Source organism: Chelonia mydas, chromosome 1 (assembly GCF_015237465.2).
Source record: "Chelonia mydas isolate rCheMyd1 chromosome 1, rCheMyd1.pri.v2, whole genome shotgun sequence".
NCBI classification, from domain to species: Eukaryota; Metazoa; Chordata; order Testudines; family Cheloniidae; genus Chelonia; species Chelonia mydas.
This window is the reverse complement of record NC_057849.1, coordinates 276,806,594-276,822,704: the sequence shown is the minus strand read 5'-3', so window position 1 is coordinate 276,822,704 and position 16,111 is coordinate 276,806,594. Positions and strand designations below refer to the sequence as shown.

At 41.3% G+C, this 16,111-nt stretch overlaps 1 protein-coding gene across 7 annotated transcripts in view; it reads left to right on the top strand.

Moving 5' to 3' along the window:
• The window catches only part of SYT1 (synaptotagmin 1), a 482,297-nt gene extending 466,549 nt beyond the window's left edge, over positions 1-15,748 (top strand). For all 7 annotated transcript variants that reach the window (XM_043547293.1, XM_037886032.2, XM_037886013.2 and 4 more), the window contains 2 exons: positions 8,862-8,995; positions 12,701-15,748. In XM_043547293.1, the coding sequence (XP_043403228.1) occupies positions 8,862-8,995; positions 12,701-12,907 (341 nt within the window). In that variant the 3' untranslated portion in view covers positions 12,908-15,748. The remainder of the gene's footprint in view (positions 1-8,861; positions 8,996-12,700) is intronic.
• The last annotated feature ends 363 nt before the right edge of the window (positions 15,749-16,111 follow it).

Here is a 16,111-nt window from a genome sequence, read left to right as displayed (position 1 = left end):
CAATTGCTTTACTATTGCAGCAGGGCATTTAGTTTTGGCTCAGGATTAAAACATAAGGCATGTTTTGCTGCTGGGTTCAGCCCAAATTTACTGTGCTTTCTAAAACAATTTGTTTTGCATAGCTGAAGCTAGGTTGAAATGGCTGCCAGTATTCAAGTGAGACAGATCAATTGCCCATTCTTTGGCAGTAAACTTTACCTCCGGCTCATAAGCACTAAGCTGTGCAGTTTTTAACTAAGTTTGGGGGCGGGGGTTGTTTTGGGGTGGTTATTTTTTTCATTTAATGCATCTTTCCCCATCTGGAGTTCTAACATTTTTTGTACAATTCTGGTTGGAGACCACTGTGGATGGAATTACAGCCTCAGCTTCTGTCTAAATAGCCCTCAGGCCACTCTGAACAATTCTGTTTCTACTGTCTGCTTTACATGGTTAGCAATCCCAGCCTGCAATTCTCAGATGAATAAATCATTGGCTCTTTGTCAGTTTTCCTCCTTCGCCTCAATGTTCTCTGATTCTCTGGATTCAGCGTTTTAAGACCAACTTCATATTCATTTAATTGTATAACAGTGAAAGGTTGTTATTTTTGAATCATGTTTGACTTCTTTCCCCATTTTAACTTCCTTTGCTGCATAGAGACTATTGTTAGTACTTACAGGGCTGGATTCACAAAGAAACTTAAAGATGGTGCTGCTGAATAAATTGTAGGTGCCTAGAAAATCGCTGAAACTGACAAAGCTTGAGTTAGGCTTCTAGGCTCTCTATTCAATGAATGGGGAGATATACACCTTAGACTGGGATTCACAAAAAGTCACTAAGCTAGCCCACAGGAGATGCCAAGCTGAGGGATGTGTGCTCAGCTCTTTCTCTCCCCCTCCCTCCCCTGGCTTCAGATCCAGGCCCAAGTCCAGGCTGCACAGAGGCGCCTTCCTCTGCTTGGGATTCTCAGCTGCAAACCCTCTCTTGAAGTTAGGTGCCTATGCTGTTCTTGCAAAGGAGAAGGAGGAGCAGCTCTCTCATCACTTTTAGCCCAGTGGTTGTGGTACTCACCTGAGATGTGGGAAATTCCTGGTTCAAGTCCCCCCCTGCCTAAAGGGAGAAGGTTTTTGGACAGGGATCTACCACCCCTCAGGTGAGTGCTCTGATATGAATAGGGCCCTAACAAATTCATGGACATGAAAAACACATCACGGACCATGAAATCTGATCTCCCCTGTGATATCTGTGTATTGTAGGGGAAGGGCAGGGCTGGGGCGCCCCAGCCGAGGGCTCCTACCCTCTGCCACGCTCCAGCTGCTAATCCTGGCCAGGCTGGGGAGGGACAGGGGCCACTCACGGGGCCAGGTCAAGCCCACCTCTGGGAACCTTCCCCAGCTGCAGGAAGCTCTGGAGCCCTGGAGCCAGCTCTGAAGGCAGCGCAGAAGTGAGGATGGCACATCTTCCCACGCTTTCGCTCACTGCCTCTCGCCCAAGGACTCTTTCGTTATTAATTCACAGTGGAACAACTTCAACAGCTTTCCTCTCCTCCTCTTCTACCCCATCAGCCATTTTGTGCGAGCTCACCTATAGGGGCTTGCTTCAGTAGGCGAGGTCTGAGCATGCTTACCAGATCAGCCCCCATAGATGAGTTAGCCGGAGGGACACCTATCTGTTCCTTGTTTGTGCATTGCACTGAGGCTTATGCATCTAGATACGGAGTAAGGGGCTGCAGTATACACGCACAGAGGCAGAAACATAGATGCCCGGCAAACTTCTACTTCAAAAATTAGGTACCAAGCAAATTTAAGCAACTTTAGAGGGATTAGCAGCAGCTGAGCAGGTGGTTTGTGAATCCCCATGGACCTGATTCTGGAATGTAGACACCTGAAGAGGCATTTAGGCATCTAAGTCTCTTTGTGAATGTAGCCTATAAATGTGAATTCCCTGTAGTATAAACAAGGCCTTGCTATTGAAAAAGTTTCACAACTCTGTGAGAAAGATGTTTAATTTTACTGGAAACACATTTATAAAATGCTTCCTCTCAAAATTCAACACTCTGGGGGCTCCTTCTTTAGGGGGCTTTTTTAAAGATATGTAAAGAAGTAGGAGTCTGTCAAGATACATAAAAATATAGACCTCATGGGCAACAAATTCCAAGGCTTGGCCATGCTGCATCTGGTTCAGGCCTCAAAGGAGGGGCTGTAAACAAGCACCGACCTGGTCTCTGACAGAAGGTAGAGCAGGCTTGAGGCTGCTCTATTTTACAACCCAGTTGCATATGATGCTCAAGGGCCATTCTGGCAGTCTTAGACTAACCTGATCAATGACTCTTTACCCCGGCCACGGCCACTATCCCATGGAATGACATAAGGCCAGCTTTCAGGAAATCCCCCCTGTAGCAGAATCTCCAGCATGCTGATTAGGTTGGCTTTAAAGGCTGCATTGTATTGCTGGTGCCATGGGAAATCACCACAGAATCAGGGTGCTAAAATGGGCACGTTTGCAGCCCATCCTTTCCCACCCCCAGCTGAACCTAGAAGATACTGGGCACCTCTCAAGATCTGGCTCAAGTGATAACCCTCAAGTGAATTATGCTGTTATGGAAATTGTGATGATGTCCCAATCAAAGAACTCTTAACAGTGGCTGAGGAATAAACATTAAGCACCAAATAAACTCCAAGGACTCAACAATCCCATTTTCATGCAAATATTGTTGGCAAGAAAAAACAAACAAACTATATTTTATGCCAAGAGAATTGTTTCTAATTAGAAGGTTTTTCAGTGTTTTCCTTGAGAAGTCAGCTGCTCTTAAAAGATAACACTATATCTTGCTCATTTGTGGAGAAATGTAGAAGGCACAGCAGCATGAGTTAATGAATATAAATCATAACTTTTATGAAATCTAGAATGCAGTACAGAATTTGTACTGATTCTTAGCGGTTGTGCCATATATTGCTGCTTCCCCGGAGAGTTCAATCTTTCGCCCTCTGGTTTTCCTTCCAGGTCCAAGGCTTTCCTTTCGTCTAAAGCATATTGTTTTAGACAACCCATGCATGTGATCACTCAACACTCATTAGAGGTTAGTTCTGAGGCCTTAATTATCCCCTCCCACACACAAATACACAGAAGGAGAAAAGTTAAGGCAAATTATCCATGGCTTGAAAGCCACACGCATCACACTGACTCATCCCCTCTCACAAGGGAGGGAATTGTGTGCCCAGGGAGAGAGGTTTCAGAGTAGCAGCCGTGTTAGTCTGTATTCGCAAAAAGAAAAGGAGTACTTGTGGCACCTTAGAGACTAACCAATTTATTTGAGCATAAGCTTTCGTGAGCTACAGCTCACTTCATCGGATGCTGGTTAGTCTCCAAGGCGAGAGGATGTCCCAAGATCCATGGGAAAATCCAGCCATGGTGAGGCAGCCACATGGAGGGCTTGCCCTGCTGTGCTTCTCTCTCAGGAGTTATGCTGCAATTCTAACCCTATGTTTCTGCCAAATTACCAGTTTTAATTGCCAAGTATTATCTGACTTATATTATTTTGACATGTGAAATTTTATGATTATGCAACTTCATTTATTACTAGATTAATCTGGCTTGGTTTTTCCTTTTTTAATAAGCATGCTGGCTCACTCAAGAGTTACGGAATTTGGGGGTTTGGGGGTGTTTTTTTTCTGATCTCCACTCAGGGCTGTGCAGATTTATTTATTTTTTAAACAATCATACACACTCCTAGGAAACTAGTCACTCTTGTAATCAGTTTCCAGTGTTTTCACCTACAGCATTTTCCAAATTTGTCAACTTTCTATCTGCTAGCTTTTCATATTTTGATTAGATTACCACTGAACAGAGGACTGACAAATGTCGATCAAAGATCAGCACTATTTTTATAAAAAGAAAAGGGCTTGTGGCACCTTAGAGACTAACAAATTTATTTGAGCATAAGCTTTCGTGAGCTACTGCTCACTTCATCGGATGCATTCAGTGGAAAATACAGTGGGGAGATTTGGAAATTCATGTGTTCTATAAATTCTGTTCTTTCTGAAGGGAAATTATACTGATTTTTCATTTAAGACTAATCACCTACAACTTGATTTTCATCTTAAAATCCGCAAACAAAGGCTCTCCAGCTCCATATTTTGTCAGAATATTTTTATTTCCATTTTGTTGCGCTCTACAGACTCTATCTTGACCTTGAATTTTAGATGTTGCCAACAGAGATGATTGACTGATACGTGCCATTTTCTGTGATACACATTATTTTCGCTCGAATGTCACATACATCACTGTTTTTTCTTATCTAACAAATTAAATACACCCAGGCCACAAAGTGGTGGTGATCTGGGTATTAGTTGGAATGAGTCTGGTATTTTAGCAGCACTGTCTCTAAAGTTAATAACAGTGTGTTTACCTCGTAGTTGAGACTACTTCAACTTCCATTTCAGAGGAAGCACAGATCTTTTAGTTTCCTTTAAATAACATCCTGATATTTTGAAGGTAAACTGCAACAAAGCAGAGGATGTCAGGTTGGCACCCCAATGCTTTAAAAGCTGCCTTGTTAGCCTCCCTTGAGATATTTTTGTAAAACCCATGATGCACAATTTGAGTGAAGATTTTTACAGCTTTTTTGCATGTGTGAATAGAATGTTAATGAGAGAGCAACTAGTATTTAATCCCACAGTCCTCTTAATAGGAAGTTAGCAGGGGAGCATGGCCAGTCCTGTCCCCCAGGGAGCCCTATCAGAGGAGTACCTGAGGAGTTCCACACATACAGTTCTTCCTCTTTCACATGGACCAGGGGAGATCCACAACAGAGGACTGCCTCATTGTGGAGGTAATCTGGGCCCCTGTCTCAGTTTGATTCAAAGTAGTTCACTCTGCCTTGTGAGTTGTGGGTACATTCATGCTGTACAACTTTTGGTTCTTGTCCATTGTGCTCAGGTCTGTCACCCATACTCATGTTGAGATCACCTTACTCAGTTAGACTATTCACATATAAGGTATACTCAACATGAGGAATGCTGGCAGAATTGAGCCTTTGGTAAAACTAGAAAGTATAGATGTCTTCACTAAACTTTATCATTGAAAATCACTTGCAATATTTTTCTGTGACTTTTCAGATAAAGAACAGTCTATCATCATTATTTTTACTCTGTTATGCTGTGTTCTTGCAATGGTTTGCTTTAGGCAGTTCACCTTCTGTTAGTTTGTGGAAGAGAGATTCTTTTTTAGAATGGATATCTTTATTTTATTTTTTTAATTGAAAAATCCTTTCCTTTAAATCCTTACATATTCTTTGTCATGCTTTGCTCTAGAGGGATGATCCCACAATCTAAAGGAAATATGTTTAATTATAAATGTGCGATACAATCTTTCTTTGCTAGTAGTTGTAAAATTTGTTGAATTATGTAATGATGTAAGGCTTTTTTTTTTCTTTTTTTCCCTAGAATAAGCAGGGGAAACAACAAAGTAATAACCTTCAGTGGGTATTAGCCAGGATGGGCAGGGATGGTGTCCCTAGCCTCTGTTTTCCAGAAGCTGGGATTGGGTGACAGGATGGATCACTTGATGATTACCTGTTCTGTTCATTCCCTCTGGGGCACCTGGCACCAACCACAGTCGGAAGACAGGATACTGGGCTAGATGAACCTTTGGTCTGACCCAGTATAGCCTTTCTTATGTTCTTATGTATGCCTTACTGGTTGAAATTTTATTATTAATTTAAGTTCTAACACCATGCTTCTCTGTAGCAGTTTGTAGCCTTCTAAGGTGAATGGCTACTTCAGGTTACATGCAGCGTTGTTGTAATCGTGTTGGTCCCAAGGTATTAGAGAGACAAGTTGGGTGACGTTATATCTTTCATTGGGCCAACTTCTGGTGGTAAGAGAGACAAGCTTTCAAGCTACACAGAGCTCTACTTCAGGTCTAGGAAAGGTACTCGGGGCATGTCTACACTTACTTAAAACACTGCATCAGCACAGCTGCGCCACTGTAGCTCTTTAATGAAGATGCCCTGTGCCGACTGGAGAGAGCTTTCCCATCGACATCGTTAATCCACCTCCCTGAGAGGTGGTAGCTATGTTGGCAGGAGAAGCTCTCCCGCTAGCATAGGCCTGGTCTACACAGGGGGTTAGGTTGGTATAATTACATCGCTCAGGAGTGTGGATTTTTCACACCCTGGAGCAGTGTACTTACACCGATATAGGTCTGTCATGTAGACCAGACCTCAGAGTGTCACAACTAAATACAAGGTGGAACAGATTGTTTAGCATAAATAGTTAGCACGTATTCTAAGAGACCAGTGAAGGTGAAGTGGTTAACATCCCTGTAGCCCAAGGACAAAAAAAGGCGTTAGTGGGTTACAGTTTGTTGTAATAAACCGTAACAATGTGTAACTCACTAAACCTCCCTTTGTCCTATGACTACAGAGGTATTAATGGGCCACTTCACCTTTTAGGTGGCTTGCTGCCTAGTGGAATCCATAGCCCCAAGTTAGTCACCTAGGTTCCCTGTACCCTGTCTGGGGAGAGTTAGGAGCATAAGAATGAGATTCACAGAGGCCAGCAAGCTGAGCAGAAAGCTGCTAATGCTAGGGAATGCTGAGGAGAGGTGTGTGGCCTAAGCCCAGCCCTCTGAGTGATTTAGGTGCCTAAATCTAGGCTGGAGGGAAGATCCTGCCTCCGCCCAGATTCACAGCCATTAACCCTCTCCTGGAGTTAGGCACTTAAGAAGGTTTTTGAAAGACACAACATTGGTACTGCTGCTGCTGTGGTGGTGGCAGCTGCTGCTTTGGACCTCCCTCCTGCCCCCTTATAATCTTTATCCTAGTGGTTAGAGCACTCACCCAGGCGGAGGGAGACCCGTGTTCAAATCACTCCTCTTCCTGATGTGAAAAAGAAATTTGAACTTGGCTCTCCCAGCTCTCATGAGAGTGCCCCAAGCACTGGGATATTCTGGGGTGAGGTCTCTCTCAATCTTTCTTTTTCAAGCCAAGCCACTACAGGCGAATAATTAAGTATGTATTGGGCCAGAGAGAGAGAGTGAGAAAAAGTGACTCTATAGGCCAGCAATTAGTGGCATTAGGCTCCTAAGTCTCTATGAAACTAGTCCTTTGCTTCTGTGATTTTCTTCACACACCCTAAACTTCTTTACCACTGTTTTCCAACCAGTACGGATGCTGAAATGGTCTTTTATTTCAAACCAGCTTTACACTTCACACTTAGCAAAACTGAAAATCTAGACCACTTCTTTCAGAGAGCAGAGAACCATCTGCTTTACACCATCAAATCCCTAAAAGCGCAGGTGCTAAACCCAGTGTTGAGGCTGCAGGGGCAATAACTCTTCTACTGAGAAACAGCCAGGAGAGTTTTAAAGCTTTTCACACAATACTTCCTTATTGTAGGAGGATGCAATTATTCCCAGATTCTTCAGGCACCAATTCCATTGGACAGTCCTGAAAGATTGTGTACTCATAGTAAAGATAAGGAAATTTAACAACAAAGTGTTCACTGGTTTCCCTCCCGCTCCCTGCTTTCATAGAAGGGAGCGATGCTCTTTTTGATAGAAATAATTTAATAAGAACCTTCATGCAAGATATGCCAAGAGCGACTTCCAACTAGCAGGCATTTGGCACAGATCCTGTTGCTTTGCCTTAGGGGAGGCTTCCTTGTGGCTTACATTGCAGAATTGCTATCTAAAGCCACAAAGGTTGTTAGTCAAGTCATGGCTGCAGTAACGTACAGGACATTACAGTGAGCCTGATTCTCTCTACCACTCAGTGCTTTAATTGTGCATGGGTGTAAAACATGTGACTTAGTGAAGTTACTCCTGATTTACACTGGCATGAGAGGAGAAGTGGGTCCAGTAAGTCCATTCTCTGAATGAGGAAAAGGATCTACTAAGCGCTCAGTTGCACATGTCCTAAGCAGGCATGATTCCCTTTGACGTTCTAGGCACCAAGATATCCTTTCAAAGCAGTCACTTCCCTGGGAGTTGAGCTTGTGCAAGGAATCTGTGATTAGGTGATAAATCCGTTCGTACAGTACTCATACAAACTCATGAACAACGAGAATTCAGCAGAGAGTAACAACACTTAGTTATATATGTCTGTGTCTGTAAAGAGGGCAGTAGTCCCCTACCACTATGTAATCTAGCTGCTTCCACAGACAATCAAACCCAGTGCACATGGGAGTTCAGGGGAGCAAGAAGACCAGCACTTGCGGGGAGATTGGGATAGAACTACTATGCAGAGTTAGAGTGGCTGGGACTGTCTTCCCAGATCATTATTCTCTGTGTTCTAGTAGTGCTAGACGCCAGTTTCAGTGAAAGGGGTCCTATTGTGCTAGACCCTGTACAAACATGTAACAGTCCTTGGACTAAAGAGATTATGCTGCTGTGAGAGAGAGGAGTAATATACCACAGAGTAGAGTGAGGTTGGGATTTACCTCCTCCTTGGACTTTTGCATAAGTGAATATAACAAGAACTGGTATGTACCTTATTTAGTACAGTTTGTACTCAAATGCCAGATATAGCACTTGATCAGATTTCATCTGATGTAAATACAGACTTTGTTAAAATGACCATTGTTTGCTATGAACATGTTTAATTTTTCACCTAATAGTCATTTCAGGGATTACTCTCTATACGGGGTAGTCAATTATTTTTTGTCAAGGTCCAAATTTCTTGGTCAAGGAATAATCAAGGTCCAGACTCCAGAGAACATAACTAAATAAATAAATAATGATAAGTAAATAAAAAGATTTCAGGGTCCATTCAAAAGCATCTGGCAGTCTGGATTTGGCCCGCAGTCCACCTGTTGACTACCCCTGCAATACACATTAACTTGATTATCATTTCTTAACTACGCTTTTTCGTTGTAATTATTCAGATCCCTATGTGAAAATCCATCTGATGCAGAATGGTAAGAGACTGAAGAAGAAAAAGACAACAATTAAAAAGAACACTCTGAACCCCTACTACAATGAATCGTTCAGCTTTGAGGTACCCTTCGAGCAAATCCAGGTAATGTCAAACCCTGCTTTCCCCTTCCTCTGAATTCCATTTCTCAGCCCTCATAAATATTTAACAGGGACCTTGTTAATTCTGAAGTGTGCATGCCTTCATTAGCACCTATGTGCCAGCCCCGCTTTACGTTAGATGAGTGTGACTGCTTCAAGAGGGAAATGATAACATGCACGGAACTTATGAAGGGTTGATTCATCACTGAAAAATGGATAACTGGCATTTTATGGTCAGAAGCAATAGATACCCAAAAGAAAAACCAAACAGGAAGATAGTGATAAGAGAAGAAATACACTGACAAAAATTCTAGAGATAGGAGTTAAATGAGTTTCGGCCATTTTCCCCATATCATATTCATTATTTAATTAGCCTCATTTATAGAAAAACGTATTTAAACATTATTTAAATGAATACTGTAAATGTTTCTGTGACCTTTGGTACTTCATGTATAACATTCATTTTGATAAACTTCCACTAACATGTCAGGTAATGGAATAATGGTTATACCAGGTCCATGATCATTAAGAGCAAAGAGAAGAGAGGGATCATAGAGGCAAAGCAGAGTTGTCAAAACTAGTGGAAACAGCTCATTAGCAGCAGCAATGTGGAACGTAAAACAGGATAAGAATAACATCTTTCAACAACCTCATCATAAGTTCAGATTTGTGTATTTGTGAACAGTCTGCCAGTATGCATGCGCACAGAACTGTGCAAAAGAGAGAGGTGATCCTGGAGCACTGAGTTTTAAAAACAAGACTTTAGTGAACTGCTCTCTTAAAAGGTGCTGAGTTGACCCCACTGGAGAGTGAAATCCTACACAGGACAAGCACAAAATAGCTGAACACTGGCAGAGCAGAATGGGGTAGCTGCCTATTAGTGTGAAAGAATAGTTCAGTCTCCATGCCCTTTCAACCTCTGGTCACTCTGCTGAGGTTGCTAATACAGGTGCTTATTGCTGTTAGTGGTCTTTTATAGCAATATCCACAGACATTTGCACTGAAACCTACATTTCAAATAGGCCACCAATCAGCGACCAGATGGCAATGATTTTCAGTCACTAATTAAGCCATGCAGATTTGAACCAGTGACCAGAAGATGAAACTCATTTCATGATCAGTCCTCTGAGCCCTCCATTCCCACCCCCTCAAGGCCACACCACTGTTTGTACTGTATCCATCCTTGGCGGGTATGACAATAAAAAAAAAACATTCTGCTAGTCATTAGGCTAATGGTTCCCGGTAACATCAGGAATTTTATTTTTTACCATAATAAGAATTTTAAACAGTCTTACACTAAGATAAAGCCAATACACTCTAGGGCAATGATCGTACCCTACATCTAATACATAAATGTCCATTTGGGGCTATCATTGACAATAAAAGCAAATACACTGCAAGCAGCATTATGTTGTAAGACATCATTCTGGCTTCTAGAAATAGAAGCATGACAGATATTGCATTTTATCATGAATAGTCTTGAGGAAGAGAGTCTGAGTTTGATGTGCACTTTTGTCATAAATGATTATGTAAATACTTACATGCCTGGAGCTGTCATATCCTCCTCTGGCTCATTGATTTGTGCACTCTCTCATGGGAAGGGGCTACAAAGAGTCATTATGACTCAGCCCTTGTAGCCTTTACTCACAGGAGTAATCCCATTAATAGTAGTGGGACTACTACTGCAAGTAAGGACTGCAGGATCTGGCCTTTTTAGAATAAAAGGGTGACTGACCCCTTGGCACCAAAAATATTTTTCTGTGTAAATTACGTTTTCCCGCAATTCATAAAACCTACCTGGAGAAACAAATCACAGTCTGTCATGAATCCAGGAGCTGTGTACATTTATAATAGCATGAAGCAGAGTCAGGAAAACTGTCATAGATTCATCCTTTAAAAAGAAAGTCTCGAAGGGAAAGTGTGTACAGTTAAGTCAAATCAGCCTGAGGCTGTTTCATCTCAGATGCTATTGAGGAAAACCCAGTTTCACTAGGGGAATAAGTTATGTTTGTGCTATTCAGACATATAGTAAGGACCAAATGAGCACACACGCACTTACTAATGCACAACACAGACACCTGAGATTCACTTAGACTGGGCCATATGGCAGGCAATACATAAGACGGTATAATATCCAATCTCCTTCCAACCTCCTCAGCATGTAGATTACATTAGCCTGACTTGCCTTAGACTCTCATGCGCCTAAATGTAATTTACACCCTTATGTAACAACTCTGAATTTGGTCTCCCGAGTCTACATTGCTGTAACTAACATGCTGGAGGGCTAGAAAAGAGGCCTGGAACACGAAATGCAACGAACAAATAGGCGAGTCTAAGAAGTTGTAAATTACACTTCTGAATCTGATCTTCTGAGTTTGTGGGTGTAACTTACACAGTGGGGAGGATATAAGTTACACCATTGTCACTACCTCTTTAGACTCACAGCTCAAGTTAGCCCTACAAGCCTATGCCAGTCTAATCATCTTTCCACAAAAACCACAAGTTCCGCTTTTTTTTAAATATTGCTTCAGAGCCCATTTGAATAAGAAATTTGATTAAAGGAAAGCTGTGGGAGGGGCTTTGGCTCAGGACCCAGCTACAGTAGCTTTCTTGGAACATGCTGTTTGTTGTCCTGCTTTGGTGACCTGACTTCTATTCCCGGCTCAGCCACTGACCAACCTTGGAGAAACTGAGGCACAGAGAGGAGGAAATGACTTGCCCATCTGTAAAATGAGGATAATGATGCTTACTTCCTTTGTAATGCACTTTAAAGTTTACTGATGAAGTGTACTATATAAGAGCTAGGTAGCATTATTATTGACTTCCAAGGCGGGTGCGAAAGCCCATTCCATAGGTAGATAAAGTGCACGGTAGTCACTTCACATGCTCTGTTGCTGCTGGCAAAAAACAATAGCACTCTGACTCCTAATTCTGGAGTAATTCTGTTTGTTGGGATTTCACATCAGAAGCCCAAATAAAAAGAAGAGAATAAACAGCTGTGTTTTGTCTCTGTGCGTGGGTTCCTTCTCTGGAGGGTTGTACTTTTGCAGTCCTGTTTCCTGTTGGAGCTAATTAAGATAATAAAAAATTTGCATGTGGTTTTGAAGATCTATCTCATAGTGGGCCAAAATAAATAAATAAATAACAAAAGGTATGCCCATACCTGGCTATCGTATTTTACTTCACACACACCTGATCCCTAGTCACATGTGTCCTTTCAGTCAACCACTGCTTTCTTTTAGAATCTTTCTAAAGTCCATATCTTCAAACATGTAGAAACTGGAGCTACATCATCTTATGTTGATTTAAATTAGTGTAGACCCAGATGGGAGGGTGCAGCCCTCTTGGTGTGGCAGGATGGAAGACCCACCCTACACACTGGCTGTGTGTCCAAGATCTGGGGAGCACAAGGAACATCTGGTGCATGCCACCTCTTGAGCTGCACTGTGCGTTCCTTCGCCATAACAAAGGATCTCTTCCATATAATGAGCATACCAATCAATTGACATGGCTGTTTTGATCTTGATTTCATTCATAGGAGTTTGTAACCTGTTATTTCAGACTTTGAATTCTCATATCATTCGAAATCTGCTACTACTTATTGTGCTATCCACCCTCCCCCTTCTCACCCACAAACTCTGAATTCCAGTTCTGTACTCTATTAAGACTCTGCAGGTCTTGCTCATTGCTCTTTGTTATCTCCTTTTAGAAAGTGCAAGTTGTTGTGACTGTTTTGGACTATGACAAGATTGGCAAGAATGATGCTATCGGCAAAGTCTTTGTGGGCTACAACAGCACTGGTGCAGAGCTACGACACTGGTCAGACATGCTGGCCAACCCAAGGCGACCCATTGCACAGTGGCACACCTTACAGGTTGAGGAAGAGGTAGACGCCATGCTTGCAGTCAAGAAGTAAACAAAAAACAAAAGATGAAAAAGAAGCCTTTCTGCATTTGCCCACATAGTGCTCTTTAGCCAGTATCTGTAAATACCTCAGTAATATGGGTCCTTTCATTTCCAGCCATGCGTCCTAACACAGATGAGTGGTACTTAAAATCCTGTTTTGATTTGCACAACGTTTAATGTAGAGAGCCCTCCAAAGGCCTTTCATTTCACCACTGCCCCCCAGATCTACTCTTCTTTTAAGCAATATGATGTGTAGATAGAGCATGACAGAAATTATTTATTGTATCACACAGGTGTATATACCAGTATGCTGAGAATTTATTTCTAGTTTGTGTATTTGTATGTTGTAAACGTTTCCTAATCTGTGTATATCTAGATGTTTTTAATAAGATGTTCTATTTTAAATTATGTAAATTGACTGAGATATAGGAGAGCTGATAATATATTATAGGGTAACTATTGTATCGTCTGCATTCCAGCAAAAATTCCAACTTGTAAGGCACTAGTAGTGTTACACTGACATATTAAAGGACAACTTAAATCTGAGCTTTCAAGTGAACCATTTAAAATAACAAGATATGCCTACGCAGTACACCTTGGAGGGGTGAATCCAATTTTGTAGACTTCTTTGTCACAGGCAACTTAGCATGATCTGAGCAGCTCCATGGCTGACCTCAAGGAAGCGTAGCCAATAGATCATTTTTTCTGTATATATTTAAAAAAACTGAAATCATGGCTTTACACTGACAATTGAGGAAGCAGTTCCATGGGAGATAATTTCACATAACAACAACATGGGGAAGACTAGGGGCGGGGGGTGGGGTGAGGGGAATTTCAGCAGTAGTGAATGCTGCATCGAACCATGAAAAGAAAAGGTAGCTCTCCATTATCACCTTTATACAAAATTAACATACTGTGAATTCCAGTTGTGATTTCACGTTCTAGGATTCTAATGAGTTTGCACATTAGACTTTGTAACAAAATATTTTATTATACTAACAGATTAGAAGGGAATGCAGAATATTTTTAAGCACAGCCGTGTATGTTTATTATACAAGTTTCATGGTGAACAGACAGTATTGTAATCCCATCAAAAGAAGACAAAAATTAGCCATAGTTCTGAATGCACTTCAAAGTAAGCCAAAAGAGAACAGCTAGTGACCTTTTTTATATACTGTTTATACTTAAGTTTTAATTTGTCCTTTAAAAACAAGTGAAACAAAACAAACAAGTTCAAGAAAACTGAAGCAACCTCTTATGTATACTAGATGCTCGTTTCAGGAGGAGTTTTTAAATGTTTTCAATGTTATTATGTAGTAAATGGCACTATTATAAAGCTATTAGTCATTCCATAAGAGTCTTGAAAGACTGCTCTGTGTACCACTGTGACTGCCGTGTGTGCTTAGAAATGTAGTTTTCTCAGTGGATAGCAATCAATTTATTCCGTAGTGATCTTGTAATAATACTGCCATTCCCTTCTACTGCACTGGCGAAGGAGTGCATAGCACAAGCAGTTCTAGTTACTATGGACCAATTTAGAACTGACGCGCTATGCGTAGGACAAGGATGTTACATAGATTGGGACGACCACACAGCATTTTGTCCAGCACTGTGCAATATTCCACATTCCTCCCCCCCGCCCCCCCAGCCCCATTGTAGACAGTTTCATCTCATGGCTAGACAGCATATGATCTCAGATTATAGCATTTCATCCTGTCATTTTGGGCATTACATTTTATCTCACATCTCATCCTTTGAGACTCCTTATTTTAAGGACTGTGAATATATTTATAATGCTTTGAAGACTTAGTTCTTTTCAGTACCACTAAACACCAAAAAATGGGGCACAAATACACCTTTTGGAGGTGTGATTTAAAAAATAAATAAATAAAACTACAGCCTGAAATTATATTAAACTAAACAGGGGTGTGAGCAATGGAGTCCATGCTGAAAAATAAATTCCCCAACCCCCTCCAGATGTTATTTATGAGGGATAAGGTGCAGCCCTACAGAATTCAGCCCATGTGTAGAAAACCAACCCAACCCTCATTAAATTGGGAAGCACAAAATGGATATGAATCAAACCGCTATAGTCTCTCCCCACTCCAAAATATCGGAATAGCAACACCAATCATTTTTAGAGTTGTTTCTTTTGACATGAAACATGGAAAAGGTACAACTGAGGCATATTTTGAGATAACATATGTGAACGCAGGAAGTGTCAAGCTGGAATATTTTTTTAAAGGACCAAACCCCACCAGAGAAAGGAACTAGGTTGACAGAGTTGCAGCAAAGAACAGGTATTCAGCTTCATGATATCCAGCTTTAAGTTGTTCATTCAAGAAATTTGCGTGTTCAAATTTGCAGGTTCAAACTGCCAGAACCGATTCAGCGTGTTAAGGTATTCTTAATGCATTCTCTTCCTATACTGCCAGACTGAATGTCACCAGAGAATTGGTTTGTAATGTACTATGACTCTCAGAGACCGAACCTGCTATATGACCAAGATGACATTTTCATCCTCAAAGAAGCCACATGTACCTTTCTGACAAAGCTGTGTCAAGTATTAGACTCTGATGCTGTAGAAAGATCCTAGTTGCCTTTGTGTATATTTACTGCCTGCTTGAGTGTTTCTACACGTGGGTTTTCTCTGTATCTTGTAGAAATGTTTGGGGTGTTTTATCCTGCCATATTGCTCGTGACCCACGAGCTGACAACTTTAGCTGTATTTTACCTTCATTTTTGATGAGGTGGTTTATATTTTGTTTCACTTTGTGTAGTAAATCCCCCAGTAGAGCTGTCGTTAAAATAGCATACATACATATTCAATAAAAATGTTTTATTTCCTGTTGATGTCTCAGTGTTTCAACTCTTCTGATTTAAAATGAAAAAGATGTTGCTCCCTAACGTTTATGAGCATAGTCACCGTCTGGCTTTGCTCTGATACAAGTAGACAAGTCACCAAAATCTGAAACTTAACAGCTGCCTGGTCTCTGTAAATATAACTACGAAGGAAACCTAGGCACTCTAAATGTGCTCCCATTACTTTCCACCGGTCAAGGGCAATAAATTGTTTTCACAGCTCAAGTACTGTTTTCCCAAGTAGTTTGAAGTTCTGAGTGTTTATTGGTGTCTATATTATGATTTAGAACTCATACTGTCCCATCACGAGATGCATTAGCTTCTATACCAAGCCAGAAGTAAACCCACCCAG